This window comes from Euprymna scolopes, chromosome 28 (genome assembly GCF_053919585.1).
Source record: "Euprymna scolopes isolate OS-2025 chromosome 28, ASM5391958v1, whole genome shotgun sequence".
In the NCBI taxonomy this organism is placed as follows: domain Eukaryota; kingdom Metazoa; phylum Mollusca; class Cephalopoda; order Sepiida; family Sepiolidae; genus Euprymna; species Euprymna scolopes.
The window spans coordinates 72977518-72997652 of NC_136509.1; the positions used below are offsets into that span (position 1 = coordinate 72977518).

Genomic DNA, 20135 nt, shown 5'->3' on the forward strand with positions numbered 1-20135 from the left:
AACAATCTTCTTCTTCTTCTTCTTCTTCTTCTTCAATATCACAATCTTCTTCTTTTTCTTCTTCTTCTTCTTCTATATAACAATCTTCTTCTTCTTCTTCTTCTTCTTCTTCTTCTATATAACAATCTTCTTCTTCTTCTTCTTCTTCTTCTTCTTCTTCTTCTTCTTCTTCTTCTTCTTCTTCTTCTTCTTCTATATAACAATCTCCTTCCTCTTCGTTTTCGATATACCAATGTATTCCCCACATTCCTATTTTCCCTTTTTTATTTTCCATTCTGTTTTTCTTATTCTTCAGCTCGCATTTTTTTTATTTTATTTTTCTTCTTTCTCTTTTCGTTTCTATTTTCCTTCACATCATTCAATCGTCTCTTCCTACTAACTCATTCATTTTATAATTCTTCCTTTCTTTACATTCCCTCCTCCTCTAATTATTAACCCTTCTTTCAGTTCCTTCTCTTCCGCTTTTTTTCTTGATCTCAAATAATGTCTGCTTGTATAAGCTTTTGAGTGTTCTTATACTTCAACACGCGAGACGTGAGTTCGTCCAATTGATACCAGAATTAAAAAGAAAAAAGATGGAAGCAAGTGAACTGTGTTTAAATTCTGGCTTAAATTGTTCATCTTAACGTTGTCTCGGGAATAGCATGAATCTATTTGTCCTTTTACTCTCTCTACTCCACAAACCTCTTGACAGTAGTATTTGGTTGAGTGAAAGGATGAATTTTGGGGGGACTATAGTTATTTCCTTTGCTGGTCGGAGGACTATTGTCCTTATCCAAATTATTATTAATAAAATAGACAATATCCATTTCATCATGGCTGCCGTATCTGTAATCGGAAATTGCGAACCGGTGTTAATCCAAAAGAAATTCTACTTTCTTCTTTACTTGAATTATCCCAACATGTGGCGCAACGGATAAAAGTACCATTCTAAGTGACAGTTTTTGCTCTCCCCCCCCTCCATCCCTCCGTCTCTCTCTCTCTCTCTCTATATATATATATATATATAGGATATATACTACCAGTAAAACTAAAATCTATAAATCCCTCCTACCCACAAGTGTATTTTTACGTTTCTGAAAATATATGTACATGTTACACGAGTATTTGCGGTAATCAAACTTTCATTAAAAAATCTTAAGCTAAATATTGAAAGGTTTAAATAGAATCGGAATTGGTAATTGTATCGCAATCGGAAAATTTCAAACAGAATCGGTAATTGTAACGGAATCTGGAAATATATTGTAAGCATCTCATCACACACACCCACATATGAGAGAGAGAGAGAGAGAGAGAGAGAGAGAGAGAGAGAGAGAGAGAGAGAGAGAGAGAGATGCTTTTGTTTTTATTTTGCGATATTTTTAAAATTAATTCAATTATTTATATGAAAGTGCATTTTTACCTAAACGCGAGAATAATTTTCCCTTTAACCGATTTGGTTTCAAATGGGGAGCGGCATATGTATTTTTACAATATAATTATCCACTAACACGTGTTTCGTCGTCTCCGACTCATCAGACTGGCTGAATCTAGCGAGATTAGAAATCTCGCTAAATTCAACCACTCTGATGAGTCGTAGACGACGAAACTCGTGCCAGTGGATAATTATATATATATATATATATATATATATATATATATATATATATATATATATATATATATGTGTGTGTGTGTGTGTGTGTGTGTGTGTGTGTGTGTGTAATATGTATCCCTTTCATTTCTATACAGGATGTCTCATTGTAGGACAAATCGTGATAGGAATTTAGTGATAAGATCTATTATAACAAATGTTAAGAAAATGGCAAAAAAAGCTGAAGTTCTAAGTTTTTGAATTTATAAAGCGACTGCTTTTCAAAGAAAGATAACAACAACCGTGCATATAATTATAAAAAAATGACTTAGGTAAATAATAAATAATGTTATAAACGTGGGCCATACTAAGTATCATTGTATCTGGTCGAAACGAAATGATCACTTTTACAAAGAAACAACACCCTAAATATTCAAATGAGAAAAAAATATATTAAAACCAGCTCTCGGTAAAAATAATATTAAAACGTCGGTAATTTAAACGTAAATATTAACAAAATTATCTTGAGAGCATTAAATATTAACTGCATTTAAAAGAAATGATTATATTTGGATGTTTCGCGTTTTAGCTTTTTTTTTTTTGTAAATATAGTCACTGGTTGCCGACAATTTTTTTCGTCTAATAAATATTTGAGTTGGTATTACATCCACATTGATTCGAAAAAGTGGTAACAGAACAAACATATAACAAATAAATGTTACCAAAGGCAAAATAAGTTACTCTTCTACCTAGCTGAATAAATCTTTAGTGGTTTCTGTTGAACTCTGGAATCTTTCTGTTAAACTCGGGACTCTTTCTGTCCAACTTAGGAATCTGTATAGAATTTCACACGGAACTCTTTATTTAATCCACATAAATAGCAGGCTCTCGTTCCATCAGCCGAAACTGGGTAGAAGTCCTAAGTAATTCGCAAGTATATTTTGAGTGTCGACCGCACCGAGGATCGAACCTTCAACCTCTAGAAGAGAGTAACTTTGCAACTGAATTTTAACAAGTACTTTATCTATTATACTATGGGCACTTGCAGACTTCTACCCATCCATGGCTTACAGAATGAAGACATGCTACTCCCGGGTTCTGTTCGAGATTTTTTGCCAATTCCCAAGTTCGACAGAAAGATACCAAAGTTCGACAAGACACACCTGAAGAAGGTCGAAGATTACATCGGCTAAAACATTTTTCAGAACGGCACCTCATGAGAACCGTAGTCAGAATAATCCAAATCATCAATCTTCATCTTAAAATACAATAACCTTAGTGTTGTTTGATATTTTTCTAGCAGATGCCTTGCTTGCTTAGCAAGAACAATAAATAGACTTGTTGGTGCTACACTTGATCGTTTACATTTCCTATTTAGGTCTTTTGCCTTCGTAATCATTGCTTATCTACAATGGTACAGTCAGCAGTGCCACCATTTATTGCCTTTATTCTCAGTATCTCTGTTGTACACACACACACACACACACACACACACACACACACACACACACACACACACACACACACACACACACACATATATATTGAACATTCTTGTTTCTTCCTCGATGCCTTTTTTTTCTCTGTTTATAGGTTTTGTCTGGCTTGAGAAAAGACAGCGTTAGTTTCTGTATGAAGCGATACATTCATAATAAGAAGAAGCTTTTTCTGTTCTCTAATCGCACAAGAATTTTTGCTTCCCTTCTTTATGATACAACATTTGAACAGAAGGATGTGTGAGACTCACTCAAATAGTAATAGAAGTGCAATTTCGGTTCTAAATGTAGAAAATATTATAATTTTAGCTTCAGACAGACAAATACCAAATCTTCATTAGTAATAGAAGTAATATTATAGTTTTGGCTTAAGACAAAAATATACGAAATCTCTTGTCTACCCCTTTCACTCTCATCCCCATCATCTTTCTTTCTCTTGCTAGATAGACAGACACCGAATCTCTATCCAATTCTCAACACAGGCGATATTTAAAATAGAAGTAATAGTAGACATATACCAAATCTCCATTATTAAAAAATGTACAATATTACGATTAATAGAAGTAATAATATAGTTTTTGGTGTTAGACAAACATATACCAAATCTCCATTATTAAAAAATGTACAATATTACGATTAATAGAAGTAATAATATAGTTTTTGGTGTTAGACAAACATATACCAAATCTCCATTATTAAAAAATGTACAATATTACGATTAATAGAAGTAATAATATAGTTTTTGGTGTTAGACAAACATATACCAAATCTCCATTATTAAAAAATGTACAATATTACGATTAATAGAAGTAATAATATAGTTTTGGTGTCAGACAAACATATACCAAATCTCCATTATTAAAAAATGTACAATATTACGATTAATAGAAGTAATAATATAGTTTTGGTGTCAGACAAACATATACCAAATCTCCATTATTAAAAAATGTACAATATTACGATTAATAGAAGTAATAATATAGTTTTGGTGTCAGACAAACATATACCAAATCTCCATTATTAAAAAATGCACAATATTACGATTAATAGAAGTAATAATATAGTTTTGGTGTCAGACAAACATATACCAAATCTCCATTATTAACAAATGCACAATATTACGATTAATAGAAGTAATAATATAGTTTTGGTGTCAGACAAACATATACCAAATCTCCATTATTAACAAATGTACAATATTACGATTAATAGAAGTAATAATATAGTTTTGGCTTCAGACAAACATATACCAAATCTCCATTATTGAAAAATGCACAATATTACGATTAATAGAAGTAATAATATAGTTTTGGTGTCAGACAAACATATACTAAATCTCCATTATTGAAAAATGCACAACATTACGATTAATAGAAGTAATAATATAGTTTTGGCTTCAGACAAACATATACCAAATCTCCATTATTAACAAATGTACAATATTACGATTAATAGAAGTAATAATATAGTTTTGGCTTCAGACAAACATATACCAAATCTCCATTATTGAAAAATGCACAACATTACGATTAATAGAAGTAATAATATAGTTTTGGTGTCAGACAAACATATACCAAATCTCCATTATTTTCCCTTTTTTATTTTTCATTCTGTTTTTCTTATTCTTCAGCTCGCATTTTTTTTATTTGTGCAATTAGTAGGAGTAATAATATAGTTTCGACTTCAGACACACGTTAAATCTATGCTAGTAATAAACGTTCAATAGTACAATTAGACGGAGTAATAGCATAGTCTTAGCTTTAGACAGACAGATACCAAATCTCCGTTAATATAGAAGTAGGCTGTAGACAAGTGGTTCTCAACCTTTTTTTACTCATGTACCCCTTTACCCTTCTTTTTATCTTGGCGGACCTCTTTTCCCTTCTTTTTATCTTGGTGGACCCCTTTTCCCTTCTATTTATCTTGGTGGACCCTTTTTCCCTTCTATTTTATCTTGGTGGACCCCTTTTCCTTTCTTTATATCTTGATGGGCCCTTTTTCCTTTCTTTTTATCTTGGTTGAGCCCTTTTCCCTTCTTTTTATCTTGGTGGACCCCTTTTCCTTTCTTTTTATCTTGGTGGACCCCTTTTCCTTTCTTTTTATCTTGGTGGACCCCTTTTCCCTTCTTTTTATCTTGGTGGACCCCTTTTCCCTTCTTTTTTTTCTTGGTGGACCCCTTTTCCTTTCTTTTTATCTTGGTGGACCGCTTTTTCCTTCTTTTTATCTTGGTGGACCCCTTCATAACTATTGGTTATAAGACAATCTTCTATTTTTCACTAATATAAATTTTGAGGTTTTAATAATCGAGGAAATATTATATAATTAAGCTTTATTTTTAAACGAAAACTAATTTAATGCAAATAACGTATTCTACAGCAACTATAATAATTATGATAATAATGATAATAAGTTTTGTTATGTTTTCCCTGTGGACTCTCAGAAATATTTCATGGACCCCTAGGGTCCATGTGGACCCCAGTTTAGAACTCCTGCTTTAGACGGACGGATAGTAAATCTCCATTAGTAATAGAAGTAATAGTATAGTTTAAGCTTTACACAGACATATACCAATTAATAAAAGACTTAGCAACCAATGGTAGTACAATTAATAAAAGACTTAGCAACCAATGGTAGTACAATTAATAAAAGACTTAGCAACCAATGGTAGTACAATTAATAAAAGACTTAGCAACCAATGGTAGTACAATTAATAAAAGACTTAGCAACCAATGGTAGTACAATTAATAAAAGACTTAGCAACCAATGGTAGTACAATTAATAAAAGACTTAGCAACCAATGGTAGTACAATTAATAAAAGACTTAGCAACCAATGGTAGTACAATTAATAAAAGACTTAGCAACCAATGGTAGTACAATTAATAAAAGACTTAGCAACCAATGGTAGTACAATTAATAAAAGACTTAGCAACCAATGGTAGTACAATTAATAAAAGACTTAGCAACCAATGGTAGTACAATTAATAAAAGACTTAGCAACCAATGGTAGTACAATTAATAAAAGACTTAGCAACCAATGGTAGTACAATTAATAAAAGACTTAGCAACCAATGGTAGTACAATTAATAAAAGACTTAGTATAGTTTCAGTTTAGAAAGACGGATAGCAAATCTCCATGTTTCTGTTTAGAGCACAATAGAAGGAATAGTATAGTTTCAGCTTTAGGCAGACAGATACCAAATCTCCATTAGTAAACAAGATATAGATGTTGTTGAGATATACATTAAATCTTCTTTTGAAATTTGTGAATTAGCCCCCCCACACTCCTCTCATCTCCGAAAAATAAGCTTCTTTCCGTTTTTTTTTAATTATTAGGTGAAAAAAGACTTCGACTTACGTGAGTTTTCTCGGTTATAGTCCCTCAGTTTGGAAAAGTCCGGAGTTTTGCACGTCACAGTCTTTCGATGAACAGTGGCAGGTGACGTTCTGTTTAGTTCTTTGAAGACACAAGTGTACGTACTTTCGCTTGGTAACTGACTGCTCATATTGAGAATAATCTGAAAGAGATAGACAATGAATGAAAGAACGATATTGGTATCTATCTATCTATCTATCTATCTATCTGTATATTTATATTTTTTACAGTTGTATTTTGTGTCTGATGATCAAATATCTTTTAACGAAATAATGTTTAAGCTTGTCCAAATAGTTAAGAAACGAATACGACACTAAGGAAATACATCTTATGATAAACATGATATAATATATTGTTGTCTTGGTTATTGTATCTGCACTACGAAACAGGTGCTGTTAAGTATTGAACATTTTAACATGCTGAAAGAAATAAACGGTAAGATGAACAATATCTTCGAATTTGGAATATAGACGTTTTTGTCATTTATATATATACTAGCGAGGGGCACCCACCGTTGCCCGGGTGTTTGTAGGTGTGTGTGTTTTGGGGTAAATTGTTGGCCGGGTGTTTGTTTAAAAAAAAAAACGAAGCCTTGACGCGCAGTTGGAAAATAATATAGCGTGACAAAAAAACAACAAAAAAAACAAAAAACAAAAAACGTGCGACGTGCCCGTTTTTTGACGAGTTAATGACGTCAACTTTGAGTGCGGGACAGTGTTTTATTTATCGCGGGTCCGTTCGCTTCTTTTTTATATACGAAAAAGCTTAATGCACATGCCGCGATCGAAAAATCTTGAATATTTATCTTCTGAAAGTCGAGCAAATGAAGTAGACAGGCGACCCCGGTTGTTAACTTGTAGGTATTATCATTTAGGCGTGATATAAAAAGTTTTAAGATTAAGTGAATCGGCCGATCGGTTCTCGGAAAAAAGCGAACATACATACATACACACATTTTCGCTTATATCTAGATATAATAATAAACAAATATATTTTAATGAAAATATTTTCGTAAATTTTGATACAAAAAATCCAAGTAACAAAGATTGTGTTAATATTTTAAAATATTTTGAAAAAAATATATTTTAAGAAATACATTTTTGAAAATAAATGTTAGAAAAAATAACAAAACAACGATTATTTTATTTTTGACAATCATATTATGTTGTTGTTTTTTCTGACCAGGTGGTTCGACTTCAACCAACAATTATTTTATTTTTGACAATCATGTTATTTTATTTATCTATTTATTTTTTTTTACCGATTTTTTTTTTACCATGCGAAGTGTATCTTTTTCTGTCTAATGATTTTTTTCATCACATCCGGCCTGGATTTTTAACAAAATATTTTTTAATAGAAGTACTTACATCGCTGACAGTAGAAACGGATACTTTTTCAGGCTGAATGTCAAAAATAGTGATGCAGTTCTTGGCGTCTCCCGAGAGCCATCGATCTTTCTGTTGCTGGTCCATACTCGTTCCGCAATTGGATTTGGTGGTACACCTGGCGGAGAAAAGGAAAAGAAAAAGCTTAATTATCATCAGATATGTATAATTTAGTGTTATCATATAGTTTCTGTTTCATACATTGTATCGTCCGCTCAACGTATGATATATTGTCTTGTCAATTCTACGCTTAATATACTATAACAAACTAATGATTTGCCCGAGCAAAAATTAATTATAACCTCAGATTGCAATTATCTTTTCCAAGTCAATTACAATTAACCTTTCCCGTCAAATATGTAATCTCCGAGTCACTGAAGCAACTTTGCCTAAGAAGAAGGGATGAAACAATTGGCATGTGCGGGTAAAATGTTATTGATTATTCTGAAAAGTGTTTATGTAGATAATTTAACACCGAATGTGGCAATTAAAGCAAAAATTTCCTTGAATTTTAAAAAGTTAATCTTTGGGTCAAGATGACATGAAGTGTCGGTAAAGGATTTTAACGACATTTCATGAATCCTGGGCAACGCTAAAAAGAACAAACACATAATCAAATAAATAAACAAACAAAAAAACACAACATTTTGAGAAGATTGCCGATGGAAAAGGTAGCAAATTAGAACGACAAGTGTTCTGTAAAAATATAATTTTACAAAAGCATATGAAAATATATTTATATGCAAAGTTGGATGTATTTAAACAGGTGTGATTGAATATGAAAGAGTTCTCTCTTCTTTTGAGATTTTTTTGTTATTTTCTCGACATAGCAAGCAATTTATATTCATCAATGTTTTTTTTCCAAAACTTTCTCCTTGATATACTTTAATAACACAAAATACGTATTAAGATATTCTTTAGTTCTGAGATTAAGTTAGGTCTGAAAAAATCCATGTTCCTCAGGCATATTTTGTAATTAGCCGAACAAAGTACCCCCTTTTATTTCAGCTATTCATTTAACTTATGTATTGATTCAACCATCTCTAATGTTTCTTAGTTTCTCTGTGAAACATTCTGAGAGTCACTCACTCTTTCGAGCTAATTCTAATCCTTTTGAAGTCCCAGTCTGCTGTAAAGACTGTGACGAGCTGATGAAGAAGAAAAGATGCGAAGAAGAAGTGAAAGAGAGAGAGAGAGAGAGAGAGAGAGAGAGAGAGAGAGAGAGAGAGAGAGAGAGAGAGAGAGAGAGAGAGACATACAGACAGACAGACAGACAGGGAGATGGAGAGGAGTTAAGGAAAGAGTTTAAATCAGAAGAGGAAGTTTGAAGAATAAACAAAAGAAAAACAAGGGAAAAGAACTAAAAAGTTAGAAGAAAAAGAAGAAAAGAAAGAAGAAAGAAAAGAAAGAAAAGAAACAAAAAAAAAAGAGAAAGACAAAACAAAGAAGAAAAAACTAAAAAGAAAACAAAGAAAGCAAAGAAGAGCACAAATAAGAAGAAAAAGGAGATGAACAAGAAGAAAAAAGAAGAAAGCAAAGAAGAAGACGAAGAGAAAGATGAGAAAAAGACGATGACGTAGGAGAAAACAAAGAAAAAAGATAAGAAAGAGAAGACAAAGATGATGATATAAACGAGTGAAAGAGAGAGGTCGAAAGAAAAGAGCCTAAATTAGCTAAGAATGATTGAAAAATAAAAGAAACATAACGAAGAACAAAAAAAGACACAAGAAAGAGAAGAAGAAGAAGAAGAAGAAGGAGAAGAAGAAGAAGAAGAAGAAGAGGAAGAAGAAGAAGAAGAAGAAGATTAAAGACATTAAAAAGAAATGGCGAAAAGAAGAACAAAAAAAAAAGAAGACAAATAAGAAAAGAAATGAAAAGGGAAGAAAAAAAAGAGGACTATAATAAAAATGATACAAATTATAAACGTATTCGGTTTAGCAGAGAAAATAGTGACGACAAGGAGATTATGCTGCTGTCTTTCACGTTGGCTATCAGCCAACACCAAAGTATGGAAGATGAAAGGCACCATAAGTATAGAATTGTAATGATAGCATCAAATTTTCAGTCATCTTCACTTGGCAGACGATGCAATGATTTTATTTCCCTTGCCAAACACCTTACAAAGTTTTTTGTAATCCTATAAAGTTACCAAATAGAACAAATCGTTAAAAAATTTAAATCTCTCTCTCATATATATATATATATATATATATATATATATATATATATATATATATATATATATATATATATATATATATATATATATATAATTATTTTTTACAGACACTAGTGTTCCATGCTTTCGCAATCACCAGTGCAGAAAGCAAAAATTGCTGATGTTAAAAAGTCACATTTGATCCTATTTGCTAAGAAGTTACCTGTCGGCCACCATCAGTTAACACGAGAATGAAGGGAAAATAATAGTGAAGCGGTCACCAGAGAGTGTTCTAACAACCAGAAGTTAGAAACACTAGAGTATCGATGGTTGAATGCCTTTTCGTTTATATTTCCTTGACAGGACTCAACTTTAATAATCCTAAAGGGGCTTATATATATATATATATATATATATATATATATATATATATATATATATATATATATATATATATATATATAAAAGGAAATATATATATATTATATATATAAAAGGAAATATATATATATATAAAAGGAAATATATATTTATATATATAAGTAAATATATATATATATATATATAAATCAGTATATATATATTTATATATATAAATAAGTAAATATATATATATATATTTATATATATAAATAAGTAAATATATATATATTTACATATATAAATAAGTAAATATATATATATATTTATATATATAAATAAGTAAATATACATATATATATTTATATATATAAATAAGTAAATATATATATATAAATTTATATATATAAATAAGTAAATATATATATATATTTATATATATAAATAAGTAAATATACATATATATATTTATATATATAAATAACTAAATATATATATATAAATTTATATATATAAATAAGTATATATATATTTATATATATATATATAAATAAGTAAATATATATACAGGGTGTCCACAAAGTCTGGCTACATTATGCAACCAGACTTTGTGGGCACCGTGTAGATTATTTAGCCAGACTTTGTGGACACCCTGTAGATTATGTAGCCAGACTTTGTGGACACTCTGTATATATATATATATATATATATATATATATATATATATATATATATATATATATATATATATAAATAAGGAAAAATTTAAGCAACTAAATATTTACTAATAAAAATGTCTGTTGGAACGGTGCATACATATAAAATGATATGTTGTAATATTTATTTGCGTAGTACAATTTAAATCTTTTAATTCATGATAATATGTTTTAAACGCCTGAAATCTACATGCATAGATTTACATTCTTTGATCTGTTTTATAGTTAAGCTGTGCATGCTATAACTTCCAACCAAATTGTGAGAGTCAATTCGGAAAAAAATGTCAGCTTCCTCCCACACAACACTACACACAACACTACACTGACACTATTGCATCACTCCATAAATTCATCTGTTCACTAACAAACGAATAGTGATATGTTGGAGGCATTGCTCTTTGTGCTTCATTGCACAACACTGAAACATTTTTAAGCCGATCACTTCTGTCACTTTCGTTCTGTTTTCATACAGTTTTCAACACAGCAGAATCTTATTGGTTGATTTCGAGTATTGGGATATTGTGCATCGAGTTCCAGTTCCATTGGCGCTGACCTTTTCAATTTTGTAACTAAACAATTAGAGAACCTGTGAATTGTGACAAAAATAATTATATCAAGAAAGTCATTAAAAGTGATTGTTAGCTTTACAGACACAAACCTTTGTCTTGTCTATGTGATATATATATATATATATATATATATATATATATATATATATATATATATATATATATATACACATCCCTCTATCTCTCATATATATATATATATGTAGAGAGAGACATATATATGTAGAGAGAGAGAGAGAGAGAGAGAGAGAGAGAGAGAGAGAGAGAGAGAGAGAGAGAGAGAGAGAGAGAGAGACTTGTTTGTGATATACTGAATTTTACTGGTTATGTATAATTCAGTAAATTTCATATACCAATGTATTTTTAAGCCAAAAGGAGATGACTTAAAATATAAGATACAAAATCATCATATTTCATAATTGAGCATTCATATACTCTATTAACAAAAACCAAGACTTCAAACAAGAAATTGTTAGCAATAAAAAGTGTATTTCATTGTAAGTTACAATTGTTTCAAGACTAGTTGGACAATTTCAAGCATTATGGCGTTTGAAAATTTTCACATAACCAGCCTTTCTTCAGACTTCTTGAATAAAAAACACTTTAACAATAGAACATTATTTAAAGAAATTTCCCTTAAAGGAAATGAATCATGCGAAAATATTTATCCTAGACGCATCCTTGTCAAGAGTCTATTTAAATATTATATATACACACACACACACACATATATATATATATATATATATATATATATATATATATATATATATATATATATATATATATATATATATATATATAAAACAAAAATGTCTGGAATAGGAATGGAACTCGATGCACAATATTTATTTATTTAAAGCAAAATCTTTCACTACATGTAGCAATGTTAAACATTTATTGATTTTAAAATACTATCAGGACTAAAAATCAATAGGTATTTTTACACTTGAGAAAATATCTACATATTTATCGTTGTATCATAAGAAAAACATCATAGTTAAATATTAAAAGATATATAAAGAACCGGAATCAGTAATTATATCGGAATCAGGAATTAATTAAGGAATCATTAATTGTATCAGAATCAGGAAAAATATTGGAATCCTCCCATCCATTATATATATATATATATATATATATATATATATATATATATATACACGTTCAGCCTCAAGACACAATCGACACCCTTCAAAAGAAAGCTATAAGTGTAATTATGAGAGAAGGATTAGGCAATCTCGAACCATTCTGTCCTAAACTGACACTACTTGGGTCCAAAAAGTCGCAAGACTGACTGGAAACAATGCTGAGTTAAGCAGGGAGCGCATACAACATCTCGAGTTTTTAAATGGTCACATATTGACCAGGCTCAAAGTTGCTTTACTTTATATATATATATATATATATATATATATATATGTACATATATACAAAAACATATATATATATATAAATTTAAATATATATATAAATTTAAATATATAAATTTATATATATATATATATATAAATTTATATATATACATATATAAATTTATATGTATATATATAAATTTAAATATATATATATATATATAAATTTATATATATATATAAATAGGAAAATGGATGATGCAAATAAAAACTGAATAAATTACAATATTTATTAACTAATTAAAATAAAAAAAAATATTAATCCTTGTATTTACAAAGGTAGGCTATTGATTTTTTTAAAGATCGTTCACAAATAAAAATCAGTAGATATGGGATTCACAGCAAAATATTAATGAAATGTCCGGGATTGTGCAATATGATTGATCATTTCTGGATACATTTTGCCATTATCAAACAAAGGATTACAAAACGAAGTGGAAATTTCAAGATGGCTGTTCCCCCTCTCTCTCTATCTATATAAAGACGATTTATATATATATATATATATATATATATATATATATATATATATATATATATATATATATATATATATATATATATATATACATAGTGCCATGCAAATGTATTGGATATATTACATTTTTCTTCATAATTTTTATAAGGGTTCAAGATTTTACCTAAAATTTGGTCAATATATTCCTATTACTATTCTAAATTATATTTGGAGTAGTAATTACAAAATCAAAGTTTAGAAAGTTTATATTTAAGGAAAAACATTAATTACCAAACGCAAAAGTATTGGATAGACTTTTAACAAATTATTTTTCTGAAATTAATTTAAATGACTTTTACTTAGCGTGTTGCAATAATGCAAACGTGTTATCACTGACCAATCAGAGAGCTTTATATTAAAATAATTTTATAAAATTCTTCCAGTTTGGGCTCACTCCTTCAAAGTCAACCAGTTCATTTATAAAAATGCCTTAAACTAAAGAGTTATCAATAGACATTCGTCAAAAAAAAAAAAATCATTGATAAGCACAAAGAAGGAAAAGGGTATCGAATAATCAAGGGGACTTTATCTACCACTTAGTACAGTTGGAAACGTTATTAGAAAGTTTAAACACCCTGGTGAAGCTGTTGCAAATCTTCCAAGATGTGGTCGCCCAAGGAAATTAAACGAAAAAAAAAATCAAGATGGGTAAGAAGAAGATACAAGAAGAACCCTTTTCTTACTCAACCGACCTCAGAGAAGCTGGGATTAATGTGAGCAAGGATACAATAGAGTTCTAAATAGTGCAGGTTTTGTATCAAGGTCCCCAAGAAAAGTTCCATTATTGAAGCTTAAACATGTCAGATCACGTTTGAATTATGTTAAAACATATTGGGGAACAACCCCAAGAATTTTGAACAAGGTAATCTGGTCAGACGAAACGAAAATCGAAATCTTTGGAAGAAACACAGCAACACATGTATGGCGTAAAGATGACACCGCTTATAACAAAAAGAACACCATTCCTACGATAATGTTTGGCGTTGGTTCGATAATAGTATGGGGGCGTTTTTCATCCAAAGGTACTGGTGAACTAGAAATCATCAATGGGAGAATGAATGGGCGTATGTACAGGAAGAGTTTGGAGAAAAACCTCCAGAAATCTGCTGATTTGTGGGACATGATAGCAAGGACAATGATCCGAAGCATACTGCCAGACTAACCAAAGAACAGCTTAGAAATAACGGAATTGACGTTCTTATTTGGCCCATTCAGTCTCCAGACCTCAACCCAATTTAAAATTTGTGGAAAATATTGAAGATCAATGTTCACAAGAAGAATCAAAAAAATATTCAACAACCAGAACAATTCTGCAAATAAGAATGGCACAAAATACTGCATATCTTTGCAAAAAAAAAAAAAAAAAAGTGTGGAACTATAGAAAGCGATTGGAAGCTGTTGAATGCAATAAAAGCTATGCAACCATATATTAAATCAATGTATCCGATACTTTTGCGTGAGTTGATTTAGATTTTTCTTTTAATATAAACTTTCTAAACTTTAATTTGATAATTACTACCCCAAATATTAGTTCGAATAGTAATAGGAATATACTGACCAAATTTTTAGGTAAAATTTTGAAACCCAATTAAAGTTATGAAGAAAAATGTAATACTTTTGCGTGGCACTGTATATAAATTATGGATTATATACAAAGAGAATATATATATATATATATATATATATATATATATATATATATATATATATATATATATATATAAAGGGGATATATATATTAAGGATATATGTAAATGGGATATATATATATATATATATATATATATATAATAAATCAATGAGAACATTTTATATTCTAAATTTCAAGATGTTGAGCATCTTACCATTAAAGTCTATTTACTTACTATCTTAAAATGTGTTTGACATGAATAATTCTTGATAGCACCTTATTCGTAGAGCAACATCCTTCATTTAATTATTATATCAATCAATGAATTTATTTTGCCCTTATCTCATTACAAGAAAAAGCACTTATCAATTTTCAAAGAAAATTTATGTAATGTATAGTATTACAAAATCCGAAATTTTTTTTTATCATTTTTTTCCTTTTATTACGCCATCTTTGGAATAAAAACCTTTGTTAATTATTTGTTACATGTTCTGTAATTACTTCAAGCTTCATAAATTGAAGAATTAATATAAAAAAGGTTAAATATAATCGGAGAAACACACACACATTATATACATATATATATATATATATATATATATATATATATGATTAGTTTTTTTTTGAAAAAGAATTCCAGCAGAGTGCTCAATTAAAAGGAAAATCCAAATTTTAAGAGCGTATTCATATTTTGTGTACAGAAAGTTGTTAGTTGAGACAGATCATTGGTACCGTCGGTTTCAAGCCCGATAATAAGGCCCGTTTAAGGTATCCTTATCAAGCTCGTGAATTCGCGAGGTATATATACTTCGCACTTCCGGTTATAAGATAGACGAATATTGGCTGAAGAGAGCTTGATAAGGATACCTTAAACGGGCCTTATTATCGGGCTTGAAACCGACGGTACCAATGATCTGTCTCAACTAACACCTTTCTGTACACAAAATACACACACACACACACACACACATATATATATATATAAAGAGAGGATATATATACATATAATTTACACTTGACATATGTGAAAGCCTAAAAAAAAACTGTTATTAATTTGGAGAAAACAGAAAAAATACAGCTTTTACATTAAGTATGTTCTGAAATTGATTTGCAATATTCCTTACCTATCCTCCAGAAAGCACCATCCACAAAATGGGTTTTCATCTGCCAAACATTCTTTGCAGCTTGCTCGTGATCCACAGTCCTGAATTTTTACTTTGAACACCTGCGAACAGAAAATGGAGATTTTCATAGGCCTCTGGCTCAAATTTTACTAGAAACACAGCAATTAATTTAAAAAAAAAAAAAACAAATAACAAAATAGCAAATCTTTTACTTTTGCTGGAGATTTACACGCTAATTTAGACATTACAACTGAGATATCTTTTTAAGAATCTAACCCTCTCTTTAAGTGTAATTTTTTTTATTTATTTATTTTTATTCAATTTTCACCCCAAACAAGGCACAGTGCCACTTTGAAGCAGGGGGCTACTATTAGGGACTTAATTAGCGGGGTCATTATGAAGGGAGAAGAGTAGAAAGATGTTTGTTAACATTACACTTGAACTTCTGCATATCATTGCAGTTTGGAAAGCAGAATCCCGGAAGGGAGTTCCAAAGACCCGCAGTTCTGGGGAAGAAACTATTGGAGTAAAATGCTTTCTTGCACCTAGGGATCTCTACTGTACAGGGATGAGACTTAGTAGCTTGTCGGGTTTGTCGGGGGTAGTTACGTCGGGGAGGTACAAGTGTTTGCAGTTCGTCAGAGCATTCACCATTAAAGTATTTGTAGAACAGGCAGAGGGATGCAACATCTCGTCGATGGGACAGAGGCTGAAGCCTAGATGACAGTTCAGGACCTATCAGGTTGGCGACTCTCTTTTGAACCCTGTCCAGGAGCGAGAGACAAGCAGCAGATGCACCAGCCCAGATGTGACAACAGTACTCCATACATGGGCGAATGGTTGCCTTATAGAGGTATAGGATACTTTCAGGCGTAAGTAGTTTTCTAGCACGGTAGAGGGAGCCAACCTTCCTTGCAGCAGCCTTTGCAATGCTCTCAATGTATCTATTCCAGTTCATATTCCTTGTAAACGTTAGGCCGAGGCGTTTAAAATGTGTTCTTGGCCATTGCTATTAGTGGTAGAGAGGGTTTCTTGTAGTTATTGTTTGTATTTCTCTTGCACAAATATTTTCCAGGTATCTATACAAATTACTTTCATTCTATCCTCTTGTATAATTACTGTAATGCTTCAGTCACTCATATATATATATATATATATATATATATATATATATATATATATATATATATGATAAATATTATGTATTATAAATAATACATACATTGGGTACACAACGACAACGTTGTCCCGGCGAATAATCATGCGTCTTAATGATACTAGTGCATATATATAAACATTTGATAAATAAACATAACTCTCCCTCTCCAATCTTAGAAAGGTTCTCGTGACAACACAAAAATTATACAACATGAAAATAATATTAAAAAGTTAAAAATACTTGTAGCGTCATATATTAAAACCTTTGAACTCACTGTAAATGATATTGCATTCGAGAAAAGTAGTAACGGTCTAAAATGTCTTGCGTCGTTCGTAAAGGACGAATCTGCTGATTCTGATCCTCGAATTTTTAATCGATCTATAATTTTAATTAACTTTTCATCAACTTTACATATTTAAACTTATCATCACCTAACGCTGTTTACTGTATATTTTAGTGTTAACTTTTAAGTCTCATGTTCGCTCTTTCGCAATTTTACTTCAACACCTGAAGATGATTCGTGGACGAATCGAAAGCGCTCGTGACCGCAAGAATTATGGAACTTTTACTAATATTTTTGATTTTGATATAAAAAAGATTATACGGAAAATAGAAAAATAAAAAAAAGAATCATACAGTATAGTGTCTCCGTTACATTAATATTTGTATATATATATATATATATATATATATATATATATATATATATATATATATATATATATATACTGTGTATGCAAAATCAAGACTTCAAGACAAGGTGTTGATGGCAACAAAAATGTATTTCACTTTACGTTATAATTGTTTCAATGTCTAGTTCGACAATTCCAAGCATTATATCGTTTGGAAATTTTCAAAAACCAGCATTTCTTCAGACTTTATGAATAAACACACTTAAGGCAATGTAGCATTTTTTGAATAGAAAGAAAAAAAGGCGGGGGGGGGGTCCCTAACGGGACAAGCATGCGAGAAACATTTACCTTGGTTGTGGTTACGGAAAAGCCCATATATATATATATATATATATATATATATATATATATATATATATATGAAGGGCGAAACTCGTTATATATATATATATATATATATATATATATATATATATATATATATATATATATATACATATTGAATGAAATATAATCATTTCTACGCTCAAATAACACCACAGCTCACACAAACTATAAATCACTTGCATGCGAGAAATGTATCCTGCAACCCGCGCCGCCGCACCACATATAGAAAAGTCTATTGATGAAAACAGAGCAAGCAAACTACGACGAAGTTCAACTGTGGAATATACCTAATTCTTCTCACTTCTACTAAGAATCCAGACCGATGTCTCACAAGTAGGATTTTACACTCGTGGTTCTAGTGGTAGAGTACTCGACTTGCATAAATGTAATTCAGGTTTCGAATCCTTAGTTCAGTATGTTCTACTGATGAACCCAATGAAGGGCGAAACTCGTTTTAGATTTTCAGTCTGTGGCTTTCATGGTTTCTGTGAGCTGTATTTCAAATCAAAACCTTGTCACAACTCCTTAACTTATTATATCCTCATCTCATATTTAATGGTTTTATTTAAAACGTAAATAAAGTCGCCATAGATTCCGTTCACGCGGAGGTCTCAAGGTTTTGTCTTCTATGGCTTCTTTTCTATTTATATATACAGAAACAAGCAAAGCGAGGAAATGGTAAAATCGTGCGCTTTGCTGACACAAAATTCCTCGCATCTAATTTAATAAATGAAAATCGTTTTACACATTTATCTTGATGTCCTGGATTTTTTAAAAATTTCTATAAATGTTTTCTTCACTTGGTTATTAAAATGTCGGATGGATATCTTGTTTTTAATGTATATGTGTATTAATATATATATATATATATATATATATATATATATATATATATATAAGTATATATATTTATATATATATATTTCATAAGACTCAAAGATTCATTTCTTTGACGATTCTATTTTTACTTCAATGAAAAGTGCACACAAGACATTGACCTGGTTTACTTTAAACTACTTTATTTGTCAAAAAAAAAATGTAGAATGGTAAAAAACATTGACAGATGGCCTCAAAGAAAAAAGGGGCGAAAGTAAAAATTTAGTAGGCCACATCTAAAACACAGAGTATATATATATATATATATATATATATATATATATATATATATATAGAGAGAGAGAGAGAGAGAGAGAGAGAGAGAGAGGGGGAGAGAGAGAGACAAACACGCATATATAATAATTCATGTGTCTACATAAAATGTTATACTGTGAGATATTTTATGTATCGATTTTTATTATTTAGTTCGACGTATTTTCCTAAAACACACACACATATATACTAAATATATACTAAATCATGGTATTTTATTTTATTTTGTATAATTATAATTTATTAAATACAATTATGCTGTATGTATGTGAGTGTGTAGAGCTTTGTCCACTGGATTTCGAAGCTGATTTTGTAACCCTGTCAACCACTCTGGATGTTGCAATACATCTAATTCAAATTAATTTTTAACTTAGGGAACTCATAAATATATATAAAACAAATTGTAATGTAATGAATCCCGGGAAACAGCGGGTAGGGACAGCTAGTATATATTTATATAATTATAAAACTCTGTGGACCGTCCAGCCGTC

At 30.2% G+C, this 20135-nt stretch overlaps 1 protein-coding gene across 4 annotated transcripts in view; it reads right to left on the minus strand.

Moving 5' to 3' along the window:
* The window catches only part of LOC145249693 (plexin-B-like), a 575535-nt gene that overhangs the window by 134941 nt on the left and 420459 nt on the right, over positions 1 to 20135 (minus strand). For all 4 annotated transcript variants that reach the window (XM_080111499.1, XM_080111497.1, XM_080111498.1 and 1 more), the window contains exons 7-9: positions 16318 to 16418; positions 7811 to 7946; positions 6426 to 6585 (exon numbers count right to left, since the gene is read on the minus strand). In XM_080111499.1, coding sequence (XP_079967625.1) covers positions 6426 to 6585; positions 7811 to 7946; positions 16318 to 16418 — 397 coding nt within the window. The remainder of the gene's footprint in view (positions 1 to 6425; positions 6586 to 7810; positions 7947 to 16317; positions 16419 to 20135) is intronic.